The 13,691-nt window shown below is 41.5% G+C and overlaps 1 protein-coding gene across 2 annotated transcripts; it reads left to right on the top strand.

Moving 5' to 3' along the window:
- The first annotated feature begins 119 nt into the window (after positions 1–119).
- nudt4a (nudix (nucleoside diphosphate linked moiety X)-type motif 4a) lies at positions 120–13,561 on the top strand. Of its 2 annotated transcripts, XM_069701956.1 has the most exons (6): positions 120–451; positions 772–878; positions 4,809–4,919; positions 7,716–7,760; positions 8,030–8,117; positions 11,737–13,561. In XM_069701956.1, exons 2-6 carry the CDS (start codon positions 780–782, stop codon positions 11,961–11,963), a joined length of 570 nt encoding a protein of 189 aa, XP_069558057.1. In that variant the 5' UTR covers positions 120–451; positions 772–779; the 3' UTR covers positions 11,964–13,561. The 2 variants fall into 2 exon arrangements, with proteins under 2 accessions (XP_069558057.1, XP_069558056.1); XM_069701955.1 differs by having other exon boundaries at positions 121–878.
- Positions 13,562–13,691: the final 130 nt, after the last annotated feature.

Genomic DNA, 13,691 nt, shown 5'->3' with positions numbered 1-13,691 from the left:
GCTTATTGTGTGAGATGTGGAAAATGTCCAACCCTTCCCCCCCCCTACCATTTCACCGTTAACAATAATTTACGTTTTTGTAGCAGGAAATAAAAGCGGATAGCGAAAGGGGGACACGTGAGGATCTATTAGTTGAAAAGTACCTGATTTATCCACTCCGAAATGATCTTCAAAGCGCCTTGGCTCGGGTTTGAACAATTCAAGAGCGGCACTTGAAAGCAGCATTAGTTATTCCGAGAAAGACGTTTCTCATGCGCGCGCGCGCGCGCGACGTTTTTAATGATTACTTAAGCAACCGTGCAGAAACCAACAGCCGCGCGCAGCTTCCAACTCTACAATGACACTTGATTCGTGCTCGATTCGTTGATTAATCGCGCTAATGATGATCACGGACATCGGCGTAACGCGGGGAGCCGACGGGCGGCTTGTTGCGCAGCTCTCAGGTCAGCTGGTAGCAAGCAGCTCACCGACCACAGATGTGAGAGTTTGTTGAATCATGCGTGTTGACAGCGGCACTGAACCGCCACGGTATGTGCAACATAGATGCAGTCTGACGTTGTCTCATAGCAGAGGCATGAATGAAGACGAGGCGCACGTCTTGTAACCGGGACCGTCTTGAAGTTGGTAACGCTCCTCTCTCTCTCTCTCTCTCTCTCCCGCTTCTCACGGACGGACGACGCCACTTTCTTCGGCGTCTGGTTGAATCCAGATTTTTTTTTTGGTGCTTTTCCCATTTTTATATTTTCTCATTTCCCGGCACTCGACTACTAGGAATATATATGATGAAGTTGAAGCCCAACCAGACCAGGACGTACGACGGCGAAGGGTTCAAGAGAAGAGCGGCGTGTTTGTGTTTCAAAACCGAGACCGAGGACGAGGTAAGCCTGTTGTGGCTGTGGACGGCTGGAGTTGATGGTTTAAGTGTTGGCACGACGACAGGACATTTATTAACGTGCTCTATTTTTGACACTTTCCCAGTTTAACTGCCGCTCTTGCACACAAGCCTGTTTTTTTTGTTTTTTGTTTTTTAAATCAGTGCACAGACTTGCCACACACATTTGTGCTCCAGTATAATGTGTGGGTGCGTTCAGGTGTCTTTAACTTTGGCTTGAAGGGCCAAATGTTTGACCTAATAAAAAGCATCCCTGCACCGCCAGCACCCAGCAGGACACCATCATTTTTAATTTCCTGTCTAGGAGGAAATCCAGATAAGACGTAATTCATAAAGACAAGGCATCCTCATTGTGTCCAGGCCGAGCAGACTGTGCTGCCTGAACTATTGTCAGTGACAGTCAAGAATTTATTTGATGCCATTTTTGGCATTTCACAAGTCTAATATTACATGTGATTACAAACATTAGTGCCACCTCGCACATGCAAAACTCCCGAGGCTTTAAATAACTCCTGTCATATTAAATATATTGTAACTGAATTTCTAGCCGGCTCTGCCATAAGCATTTGTCCTTTACAGTGAAGGAACATTTCGATGGTGCTTAACAACCTTTTTGCTAAGACACCATGCAGCTCCTTGTTCTCTGTTGTTTCTGTATTTGTAATGATTGCCTCCACATTTGTTTTATTATTTAATATTTTGTTTGTGTTTAGGTACACAGGGAGGTTACCGGGTGGTGTCCTAGATCATAACGTGTACCTAATGACAGAAGCCCAGCTCAGGACCACATGTGATAGGAGGAGTGGGGGTGGGTGAGGGGGCCGAGGGGGCTGTTACACAGTGTGCTAAACACCAAGTGACCTATCAGCTGCAATTTATAGAAACAAGGTGCCAGCACTTGCTGTTCCCTGACAGATTTGCTTTCCTGCTCCTTGTGCTTGTACTCTCGTCTCTCTCCCTCACTGTTGCCTTTCATCGGGGTCTCTCCGCTGGTCGCCTGTGACGTATGTGCTGACATAAGCCAAAAGTTACTTTGATTATAGTTAATGGCACTAAAGGATGATGGAAATAGTCTCGTTTCGTGTGCTGCGCTGACCTTTGTGTCACCCTTTATGTGGTAAACTATCCATCCAGTCTGCATGCCTGGTTTACAGCGACTTGCTCAACATGTCAGCTGGAGTCCAGCAATACAGTCGCAGGTCTGCATAAAAATGATAGGCAGGATGACTTCACTTTGTGAAGTTATTCTCTTTCACCTTTCAATATAAGGTGAGACAGCATCATTATTTATCCTGGTTAAGTTTGTTGTGAATATTATACTTCTTTCTGTAATTGGCTGGTACTTAAAACACATGTCTCCAAATGTTAAAACTGTAATCAAATCTGTGACTTAAGCTGGCCAGCATGGTTGAAATCAGTATCACAATACTGAAAAAAGATGCAAATCACAATCTGGACAAGTGTCAGATAAAATCTTCTGCACATGTAAAACTTCAGAAGTTCAGTTTATGATCAAAGTTGGCTCAGACATTTTATTTTTGATCACAGAATTTGGACCGGTTACACAGTATGGTCACGCCATCACAGTAGACTTTTACAAAACGCTGAGTTACATTTTTGAATTGTCGCACAACCCTTTTGGGACATATTGTCAACAAAAGCTGAAAATTATACCAAAAGCATGAACAAAAGTTTTTTTTTTATTATTGTGGCCAGTCACTGTACACAAGGTCAGTGGACCATAAATGTATGTTTTGTATGTATGCTTTAAGTTGTTGCCCCTTCATTTAACTTGTTATGGATATAGTCTGTCAACAGTATTTTGATTGTAATCAGATTGTAAAGCTGTTGTGGACGTGCCCACTCAAAGCTCTGCCTCACTCCGAGGTCTCACTGAGCTGCGTGTGTGTGTGTGTGTGTGTGTGTGTGTGTGTGTGTGTGTGTGTGTGTGTGTGTGTGTGTGTGTGTGTGTGTGTGTGTGTGTGTGTGTGTGTGGTGCTCGTTGGGGTGGTTAACCTCCTCCGCTGAGCCCTTTTCTTTTCACACAGAAAGCCAACTGCTGATCCAGTGGTTTTTGAAAAGCTGTTTGGCTGCATGCGAGTAGCTGTGTACGTGCGAGGGCCTTCGTGTTTCACATGGCGTCGGTGTGAAATTGCGCGTGTGTGTGTGTGTGTGTGTGTGTGTGTGTGTGTGTGTGTGTGTGTGTGTGTGTGTGTGTGTGTGTGTGTGTGTGTGTGTGTGTGTGTGTGTGTGTTGTGTGAGTTTGTTTCAGTGAGACAACTGGCAGTGTTTCTACAGTGCCCAGGGCCCTGCACAGAGAATTCACTGGGCAGGGATTCAGATGAGACTCGCCACTCTGCATCTCTTAATTTGCCACCTCATGATTATTCATCATGCAGCAAACTCTGTACACCACATCAGGGCAGTGCAACACTACTAGTGGGCAATGAATAAATGATGATGGCCCTTATATTTGTAATAGTTTTAAATCACTTTGCAGAGATCTGTTTTCCTACACATGAATTTTGACAGAGTTGCCAGTATTAAAAAAAAGAAAAAGCAATGTGGTCTCCAGAGAGTTTTTAAAAGTCACATCCACATGCATTAAAGCATTTATATCAGTCACCCAAAGCCTGTAATCAGGTGAAGAGAGTCTCCTCTGTGAGTTTTTTAGTTTTGGTTTGTCCTGTGCTGGTTGTCGATAAAGTTGATGACTGAAAAAGCTCAGCTAACAGCGAGACCATCAAAACAATATTTGAACAATATCGCTCTCTGAGTGCAGAGATTTGATGTGCGTTTTATCTTACTGGGTTTGACCTGGTTACAGCAAAGGGGTCATTCAGCATGAAGTTTCACTCATCACAGTCATTTCTGTGGCAACTGAGACCAGCTTGGATGGCAGTGAAGATGTTACTGTTAGTGCTCTTCACAAATCTGCCATGCCTCCACTATCAGGTCTCAGCAGGAATGCAGACGATTCTTAACACCTCTGCTGGAACAGTTGTGTTTCACTTGTGAGCGTTTGATAATGCAAAGAGCGGCTTTTCGGAGGCTGGTTTGTATTCAGCCTTTGCTGTCGAGGGAACCATGAGAGAGTTCTCCTTTACTGGGAGATGAGTTGGCTGCACGTGTCTGGTTGGCTCAAGGCAGGATTGAGAAAGTACTCACATGTGAACTTGATGCGGGTCAGTGTGATGCCAGATAGGGCTTAAGGTCAAGTGACTGCATCACCAGAGTGACACCATGCTAAAAAAAAAAAACCACCAAAACTGCCTGTGTCAGTTAAACATAGTCTGTGGCTTTAGGTTGATTCTTCTGGATTCGACTGCTGATTTATCCATCTGCTTGTCAAGTTGTAGTTATACTTCCTCAAATTTTTTTGTTTATCTTTGACAGATCGTTAATACAAATTCTTCAGAAAATGGCTGACATGGTCATTTGTAGGAGTGTTTCAGAAAGGCCTTTATTTTATTGTTTACAATGTTCAATAATGAGGTTGTTGTTCATGGATACATAATCAATAATAGCTCATCTAAAGGTGGTCACACTAATTGAGGTTTTTAATAAATTGTTCCTTTATAAAAATCCCTTACGAGTTAAAAACGGGTCGATTCATGAAACACCATATTTGTTATTCTCATTTACTTGTTTTAATTATTATTATTATTATTATGTGGCAAATATAGTGACATGCAGGGCAGCCCAGTCCACACCACACCACTCATATTACATTAAGTAAATGAAGTGAATGACCGTCAAAATATGTGAAATGTTCAATATGCATCTGCTGAATGAAGAGCACCTCACGTGGCAGCCACGGTGGTGTCTGACTCTGAAGTCGGGCGTGCCGTTGCCGGGGTTTTTTGCACCAAGAGCTCGACAGAAGACACCTGACTGAGGCCTCTCTCCTTGGCAGGTGCTTTTGGTGAGCAGCAGTCGACATCCAGACCAATGGATTGTGCCAGGAGGAGGGATGGAGCCTAATGAGGAGCCCTGTGGAGCCGCCGTCAGGGAGGTGTACGAAGAGGTGAGCTCATCGCACACGCAGAGGCGTGTATGGTACTTATTGTACTTTGCATTTGTGGTAAACAGCTCATTAAACCAATAAAGGTCCATAGTAGTGTTTTTGGATGTTTTACTACAGATTACATACACTTTACGTTACTGCTGATCATTTTCCAGAGGCCACTGTATGTATTTAGATTTATTTACCACCTCCCGTGGAGCCACTGTAAAAGTTAATGTTAGTACAATACGAAAAGAAACTTTCAGAGACTCGAAACTTACTTTCTTCTGCCATTTTTCATCACCTTTTATTATATTTAAAATAGGTCAAAGTTATAGCATTGTTACAAGATCATAAGGATAAGAAACTTTATTATTGTTACCTTCATTTGGTTTTTCATGCGAGCTATTAGAGTCAGCTGATCAACAGCGTTGCTTTCACCAGCTATAATGTCATGAAATGAAAGTGGAAGATCAACAAATAAGCAAGCGTGGAGAGGGTGGTGTGGTTTCATGTGTTCAAAAAGTCAGCTGTAGATGCTGACTCAAAGAATCACATGTCGAGTTTCCTCTCAAACACATGCACGTGTCAGAGATTTTCTAAAAAGTCACACTCAAGAGTGCCTTACCATGTTATACTAACTTTTGATGAAGGACAAAAAAAAAGCAGAAGAATTTATAATGCAACCAAAACCACTTGTATAATCCTTTGACCTTACATAACACCAGCAACATCTTCAGTAACCGGTCCGACACAAATTATCAATGTCATAAACAGAGAGTGAATACAGCAAATCATTCCTCGGTACTGTCATCACTGTTCACAGTAGAAGATGCTTGTGCTGTTTTAAAAGCTATATCCAGATGATGAACAGAAATATTTGGCAATGATGCAAAGATGGTCAATTAATTGTTCTGCGGTGTAGTGAAGGGGTTTGCTGGATGTTGGCCAGAGTGTTTACAGGCGAGTGAACTGTGAGCCTCTGCTGTGAATAGTAGTGTGCTGACAGCTTTGATGTATGGCAGTGACATTTGGGAAGGGTTTCCAGTTACTCACATCCTGGGCCTCACACACCAGACATGTACCTGGATATAAATGAGCTTCAAATCCACGACTGTGGCAAGCTAACAATTCAAATCGTAAAGTTTGAAGCCCCGCTGTCAAGTTCAACACATCAAGCAACATCAACATCACATCTCATGATAGTTGTGTTTGTGCAAATGTGAGATTTTTCAATCTTGCAAGGTTATTTTATGTGTAATTTTGTGTTGTTTCTGGGTTCAACACTACTGGAATCATAGATAATATTATGTCAAAAGTGCTGGAAAACATTCACAACAATGACAGTAATGCCTGTTGAGGTTTCTTACTTTAGACGATGGCCGTGTTCAAATTTTATAATACACACAAACAGATTTTGAGGTTGTAGTGTACTCAAGTCTGGAGAAGGGACAAACACTGTTTCATCATAACGGCATGCACAAGGAAAAATTGAGGACCTGCTTCAACACAAAACAAAAATATATTGCAAATAGAGGTTTAACAGATTTCTAACATCTTGGAAAACAACCCAAAAAAACGTGTTGATTTCTGGAAAATTTGTTTAATAGTACAAACTGGATACTATTAGTTGTGTGAAATTGTACTTGTCTCTGTTTGTTGTGGGGATCCAGACGTGCTGACTGATCCTGACATCTCTAAAGTCAGAAGTTTGAAATATGCCAAACAACAACAGTCAAAAGTACCAAACAAAGCTATGAGTGCCATCAATATATCTCTGAGTCCTGTAGCTTGCAACAGAGAGATCTTTCTTTTACACTTTATTTTTATAAAAAGTTAAATACACATACCATTGGAGTCCTCTGGCTTGGAGCGTGCTTGTTTTGTTTTTTTTGCTTGTGAAGAAAAAGATTGGGATCAAGCACCCTTTTAAACACTTGATATTTCTGACCCGTCGTCTCAGGGTGTAGTATATTTTGGAGTTTGAAGAGTTTAAACTTGTATCGCACAAGAAAACAGCAAAGATGTCTGAAAATAAAAGACCATTTTTTTAAAGCTGATTTTTTTTTAGAAAATTAATTTTGAAAGTCCTCGCTGAGGTCTCAACCTTCGAGTTATGACCGATAGCTAAATTCAATGGCTGCAGACTCTTAAAGTAACTCTGCAACAAACTGCATAAGCAGAACTGGATCTTCACTCGTGCACTGTACTCCAGTTAAGCCCCTCATTCTGTCATTCAGACTATGTTTAGGTCTACCTGGTCATCTCCGCCGTGCTCTCTCACAGGCACGTGGCCATGCCAGGGTGATGCTGAGCTGCAGGGTTTCCTGTCCTAAATTAGAAAACCGGAGTTAAACTGAAGCTATGCACACACATTAGCACAGCTGTTCTTAATACCAGCCCACGTGTTCTCACTGCGTGTAGCTGTAAGAGCGCCGAGCGTGAAAATGACAACTTTCCGGCCCTATTTACTCAAGTCCAAAAAAAATTATGCAATTGTAATACAGTGAACCCTCGCTATAACGCGGTTCACCTTTCACGGTCTCGCTGCTTCACGGATTTGCATCGTGCATTGAAATCACATTACAACTATATGTAACGTAGATATATTTAATGTCCAGTTCTATCTATTTCAATTGTAAAATAAAGGTTACTACTTCACGGATTTCGCCTATCACGGTTTCTATTTGGAACGTAACCCCCGCGAAAAACGAGGGTTCACTGTATTCAGTATCGGCTGAATATCACATAATAAATTAAGCTGCGTGTTCGCTCAAATGTAAATGTATTGACTGACGGTTTTCTTTGTGTGTGCAGGCTGGCGTGAAGGGAAAGCTTGGCAGACTACTTGGGATTTTTGAGGTAAGTTGATCACATTGTCACGTCGCCATGTGCAGTATAACACCGATTAAAATCCTGGCAATCACCCTACTGCTATGATGGGATTTCTGTATGTGCCAGTCGACAGAGGATTGTTCTGTTGTTGTTGTTCGGTTCATGTATATGTATACATCTGTCTATAAAAGAAGCAGTGCAGTTAGTCACAGTTTATAACTCTACATAAAAGCTTTGTGTGCATTGAGTTTACACAGTGATACAAAGTCATCTTCTCTTCATCTGTTCCTTTGCAGCACAATCAAGACAGAAAACACAGGACTTATGTCTACACCCTCCTAGTGACGGAGACACTGGAAGACTGGGAGGACTCTGTCAACATTGGTATGCCTCGCTCCGTGTCCTTCTTTGACATATCACCAACATTTTTTCATGCACCAAAATAAGCTTTTTAAAGCATTTATTGAACATGAATATCAATAGATGTGACATTATTGACATTATTCTGTGGAAAAAGTACATTGGCCTCAGAAGTTAGTATAACAACCTCTAGCAGAAATAACTTTGTGTACAGGTTGTGTGTATTACGCCGAACCTGGCTAGCTGGTTAGTCCACAAGAGGATACTTTGTCAGTGTCACATTTTACCACGCCTTGGTGTGAAAAGTACATACTCATATGACCAGGGTTGAAAAGGGAAGTCAAGTGACAAAGGTGATTTGGTGACAGAGGTCATTTGATGAAGGACAAAAGTGTTGAAGGGAGGTAGGTCGGGTTGGTTGGATGGAACAAACCCAGGGCTTTTCACCCAGGAGACAAGGGTTTAAGTCTGTGATAAGGTGACGTGAAATTCTTTGTAGAAATCATTGGTGCTGCTTTGCTGCCTCTTTGCCTTGACAGCTTGCCACAATTGAGGAAAAAAAAAAAATTTCCCAAATGTATTAAAGTACCTTACAGGATCATTTCAGAGTGGCTGTCTGGCAGCTGAAGCTTATCAGAAGTTTGGTGATGCAGCAGGACAATGACCCTAAAGGTCCAAGGTAATCTAATCCAGAATGACTTCAAACAAAGAAAAACTGCTGTTTTGGAGTAGCCAGGTCAGAGCCCAGACACCAACCTGAAAAAGATTTCATAGAGTGGAGATACTGCGGATTGACCTCAATAGAGCAGTTCACACCAGACAGTCTGAGAATATGGCTTAGCTGAAGTAGTTATGTAAGCAAGAGTGATCCAGAAATTCCTTCTAGGTCTGATCTGCAGCTATTAAAACTGCTTGTTTGAGGTTATTTTCACCAGAAGTTTTAATAAATCCACATTTCAAATCCATGGATTCATTTACTCCCTCCCTCCCCCCAAGACAATTTCAGCACAGATATCAGATAACCATTTCATGAGTCATTAATGCAGAAAACCAGGTAGTTCCAAAGGGTTCAAATGTGGTTTTTTTGCCATTATGTTATCAGATCTGTTACACACATAAAATACACGCATCCCATCAAATTACTTGTAGGGGTTTATTTAACCAACTGAATTTGAGCCTACCTTTTATTCAGATTTAGTCCCCTGAGATGAGACGCACAATTATCTCTACTCAGTATGTAATTAAAGCCCCTCCACCGACTCCATTGAGGTAAATTAAAGGACCTGTCTGAGGAGATACACAAACAACATTTATGTTTACATTCACTGTTTCTCACTGGATCACGTAGCCTCAAGGTCTAAAGAAATGTGTTGAAAGTACATCTTTAATCACGTTCGCTTGCTACCTTGCAGTCTTCTTCCTTGCCCTTGTTGGTGCACCGCTTCACTTCTTTGTGTGTTTCTGCCACCACCTGTCAACCAGTGGAATTGTGTGAAATCGTGTCCCGCCTGTGCTATGTGTGCTCTGCAATGCAGTTATGGTACAATAAAAACAAGAGCCTACTCATAAAAACGGCACTCCACACTGCTAGCGGTGGTCAAAAACTCCATGCTGTAACTTTCTTGTCAACTTCAACTTCAGTCATGTCAATCCACTATATGACATACAGACATACATACAGATGGATGGAAAAAACGTTTCTTACAGTCGTATTGTGTGCAAAATAAATAGACAAAACAAGAAAAGCATAAATATGCAACAACAACAAAAACAAAATGAAAAACAGACAACGTAGTGCAAATATGGGTCCACAGAGCAAACATTTTTGGGGCAAGCGGGAGAGAGGTGAGGCGTGAGGGGTTAGGGGTGGGGGGGGGGTGTTAGCCCTGGTGGTGGTGGTTTTCATGTGGGTCACATCATCAATGGATTTGGTGATGAAGGCAGCAACAGACTGCATTCCTGAGTGAAGTGACTCAAAGTAAACTGTAGGACTGTTGTGGCCTCCAATCATCACTCTGTAAACTGAGAAACTGGGACACAGACGTACTGAAATTCAGTGAAGTCAGTACACTTGACCTGCGGTGTTTACAGAACCTAAAATCCTGACAGAAAACACTCAGCAGCAATTTGTGTCCTTTTTCATTCGCTCTGTTCTGACAAACATCAGGAGGTGCAGACAAATATTCATTAGCTGCACCCCCAAATTCATATTGCCTTTCCCCCTTTGCTTATTTCTATCCCATCACTATAAATTGTCTAATCCTTTCTGTTATGTGGATTATGTTTAGGCATGTGATCATTATTTGTTTAGAATGCGTTTTGATATTTTAAATCTAATCCTTTTCCTGGGATTGAGTAACTCGTAACAAACTATTTCTAACCGGTCTGGAAAATGTGGTTGTGATCATTCACTCCCTTCACCCACAGAAATAGAGTTCAGGCTGTTCACAAGGGGGAGCAGCGTTTGCTGTGTTTTCCAGGTATCATCACTCACCACAGCCCCCCTCCTTACTTGTCTTATCTTGCCTTGCATGAGGGCTGCGACCGAAAGGCTTCGGCGCTACGGGTCGAATTTACTCTTCACTTCTGCTGAAAAGCTGGTAGTGGTGTACGTCAGGGTGCCCACAGAAAGTGGGCGAATCCTCCTCCTCCTCACACCATCCTCTGATTCTCACAGGCCATGTTGAATTCCTGAACAAAACACTGTTTATAACTGAATGGGAGGAGATGATGATTTTGAATACAGTATACAGTAAATAACTTCCATCTGCTGGTTTACTGGCAGTCAGCATTTTTTATGGAAGGTGGGTTTTTTTTAGGAAGGGTTGGTGACATATAGTACTTAATAAACACAAACTGAATTAGATCAGGCACGTCCATTTTCACTCTGACCTAAGTGCTGCAACACATGCTGCAGAGTTATTTTTGTGTGTGTGTGTTGTATAATAGCATGTTTTAGCAAATTCAGGTTTATTTTGCATGCAGAACACTTTGACTCCAAAGTCAGTCAGGCAGAAGACTTTAATAGTGTCGGACTGTGTCAGCAGCACATTAATCTTAATCATCTGTCATTCTCAAAAATTACATGTCATAAGGGATGGCAACACAAGACCAGGCTTTTAATACGACGCTTTATATAATGGCTAAGCTGACATATCTGAGGAAATGGCAAAGAACACAGATACAACAAAACATGACCAGTGATTTCAAAGAAGAATTTAAAGCTGACTTCAGGGAGGAATTTATCAACTTAAAGGAAAAATTTCCTACAAATTTGATGGGAAACTGTTGAGAACTTGAGAAATATCTTGAAATTATCAAATGCTTTATTTCTGTTTACAAATGTTTATACTTTGTCTTGTTTAAGAAGAAAACAGTGTGAAGGGAAAAACACAAGATAGCAATACATTTATTATTATTATTGGTATTATCCATTATTAATTATATCAATCAGCAGGATGAAGGCCTGACTATGGAGATCGACTCGAAAACACAAGGTTCGATCCCAACTGTGGCTAACATGTCTGTCATCAACCATGAATTGTATTTGAGGTGTTATTGAGCACATCTCCGAGCCTCCACCGATTGATCAATGCATTCCGTACACAAACAAGCTTTTGTCCCGTCTTGAATGTTTTCACAGGAAGGAAGAGGAAGTGGTTTAAGGTTGACGAAGCCGTCAGGGTGCTGCAGAGCCACAAGCCTGACCACGCGCAGTACCTACGAAGACTCGCTGACATCTGCAATCCCACCTGCAGTCCTGCATGCAGCCCAACTAACGGCAACGCCCCGAGCTCCAGGGTGACGGACAACAGCGCACCTCATTATGTTGTTTGCTCCACGCAGGGCTCAGATCTGGTCAACAGATAGGAAGGCAGGCAGTTCTTCAGAGAGGACCCCCAGGATGGACACGTGATCTGAGAGACTCGTGCATTACTAATGCAGCCTCTTCATATGCACAGTATGAACTTCTTGGGAGTTGATTTGAAACCCATTTGAAGTGAGCTTGAAGAGTGCCAAAATGTTTTCCGAATGTATTTAAGATTTTTGGATGTATATTTTTTAACAACCATCACCAGCTGATAGAGCAAACATGCCCCTTTAAAAGTGTTCAGCTTTAGGTGGATTTTCTCAGTGTGCTGCTTATACAATGTTAAGGTACTTTTTAGTCTTCCGTGTCGAAGATTTTACTGGCAGTGTGCTCAGTGTGTTGCTGGTTTCCTGGAGGCCGGTACTGGGAAATGTTGGCTCTTAGTGGAAGTCCTATTCCCACAGTGACTCGGAGACAAATGATGTCCTTCTGCAAGATGCTTTGAGGAGAAATTGCTGCGAGTGTGCGATACTTTCATTACAATTCAGTTTTTTTGTGAATTCTTTTTGTTTTCCTTGGCAGGAAGTGGGGGCTAAAATTAATGTCATCTTGCTGTAGGTCATTAATTGCGAGGACTTTTGCCTAAAGAGAGTTGGAGTAAAGTCTACTTTGACCCAGAAAGTGAACAACATTACTTTGCCTGCAATTACCACTTTACAAGTACACACAGTATCATGTCTAATCACTCGTAACACTGACCTCTGTCATAAAGATTAGGATAGTATCTGCACACCATCCACCACACTGAAACTAAGCCTTAAATAGTCCTGCCTCAGACGTCCTTTAACGTGTCTTTATATTTGATGTTGTCAGTGTGACTGTCAAATTGCAGAATATTGTGACAGTTTAATGAATATCGGATTTTGTATAGTGGAACAGAACAGCAGTCAGCCAAAAGGACAGTTTTCAACACTACAAACATTATGTATCTGTATCATGAAGTACAGAGTATAGAAATAGCACACACCGTCAGAAGATGCTACTATTATAACTAAGTGCATTTATCAAATGTGCAGTTTTGTTCATGTTTGAGAAGGCAAGAAGGAGGCTTTGGTTTTAAAGGAGAGTTAGTTTAGTGTTTCAGTCTGATTCTTAAGTGCCTTCACAATCAAAAAAAAAAAAAAAAAAAAGAAGTGCTTATGAACATTAGACATTTAAATCCACTCGCTGAGGAAAAAAAGCTTTACACGCACACTGTCAAAATGATTATTTAGTCAGTTTTGGTTAGATTAGACCAAAGATGTTAAAGGAAACCTGGGTTTGTTGTTACAATTGAATGTTCAGTATTTAGAGTGCATTGACTGGATTTATTTATTTATGTTTCATTGGGAAATACCCCTTCCCTCCATGGGCAGGAAACTATGACAGGAAATCATTGTCAGTGTGTCAGCCAGCTTTTTTTTTTTTTTTTTTGTTCACATCTCAGAGAGTGCAATTGATTTTTTTTTTACCTCATTGACTGTCATCGGAGCATGGGGATGATCATTCAATAACCCTTTTTTCTTTTTTTCTCTATTTTGTGTACGTGTGACTGGAATATTCTGCTGTGCACAAATCATGTTGTACATAAAAACAATTAAATTAACAAATTACTCCGTCCCATCGTCAACGCTCTTTTAATAAATGCTCTTTAAAAAAAAAACCTGCGGGCGCTTTGTATAACGTTGACCATCGCCGGGCTGTGTGTCCTGCTGCTCAGCCATCCTCCCCGTGACCCGCCCATCCTC

Source organism: Brachyistius frenatus, unplaced genomic scaffold, assembly GCF_029030835.1.
Source record: "Brachyistius frenatus isolate BFR_SWC_R1_liver_20210118 unplaced genomic scaffold, ASM2903083v1 Contig_39, whole genome shotgun sequence".
Lineage (NCBI taxonomy): Eukaryota > Metazoa > Chordata > Actinopteri > Embiotocidae > Brachyistius > Brachyistius frenatus.
This window is presented reverse-complemented; position numbering and strand designations above follow the sequence as displayed.

What these genes read in the sequence shown, in the direction of transcription:
- nudt4a (XM_069701955.1), top strand. Translation starts at nt 579, where the DNA reads ATGAAGACGAGGCGCACGTCTTGTAACCGGGACCGTCTTGAAGTTGGT. An exon ending in GACTACTTGGGATTTTTGAG is followed by an intron (nt 7,761 to 8,029) that starts GTAAGTTGATCA and finishes GTTCCTTTGCAG; the next exon opens with CACAATCAAGACAGAAAACA. An exon ending in GGAGGACTCTGTCAACATTG is followed by an intron (nt 8,118 to 11,736) that starts GTATGCCTCGCT and finishes ATGTTTTCACAG; the next exon opens with GAAGGAAGAGGAAGTGGTTT.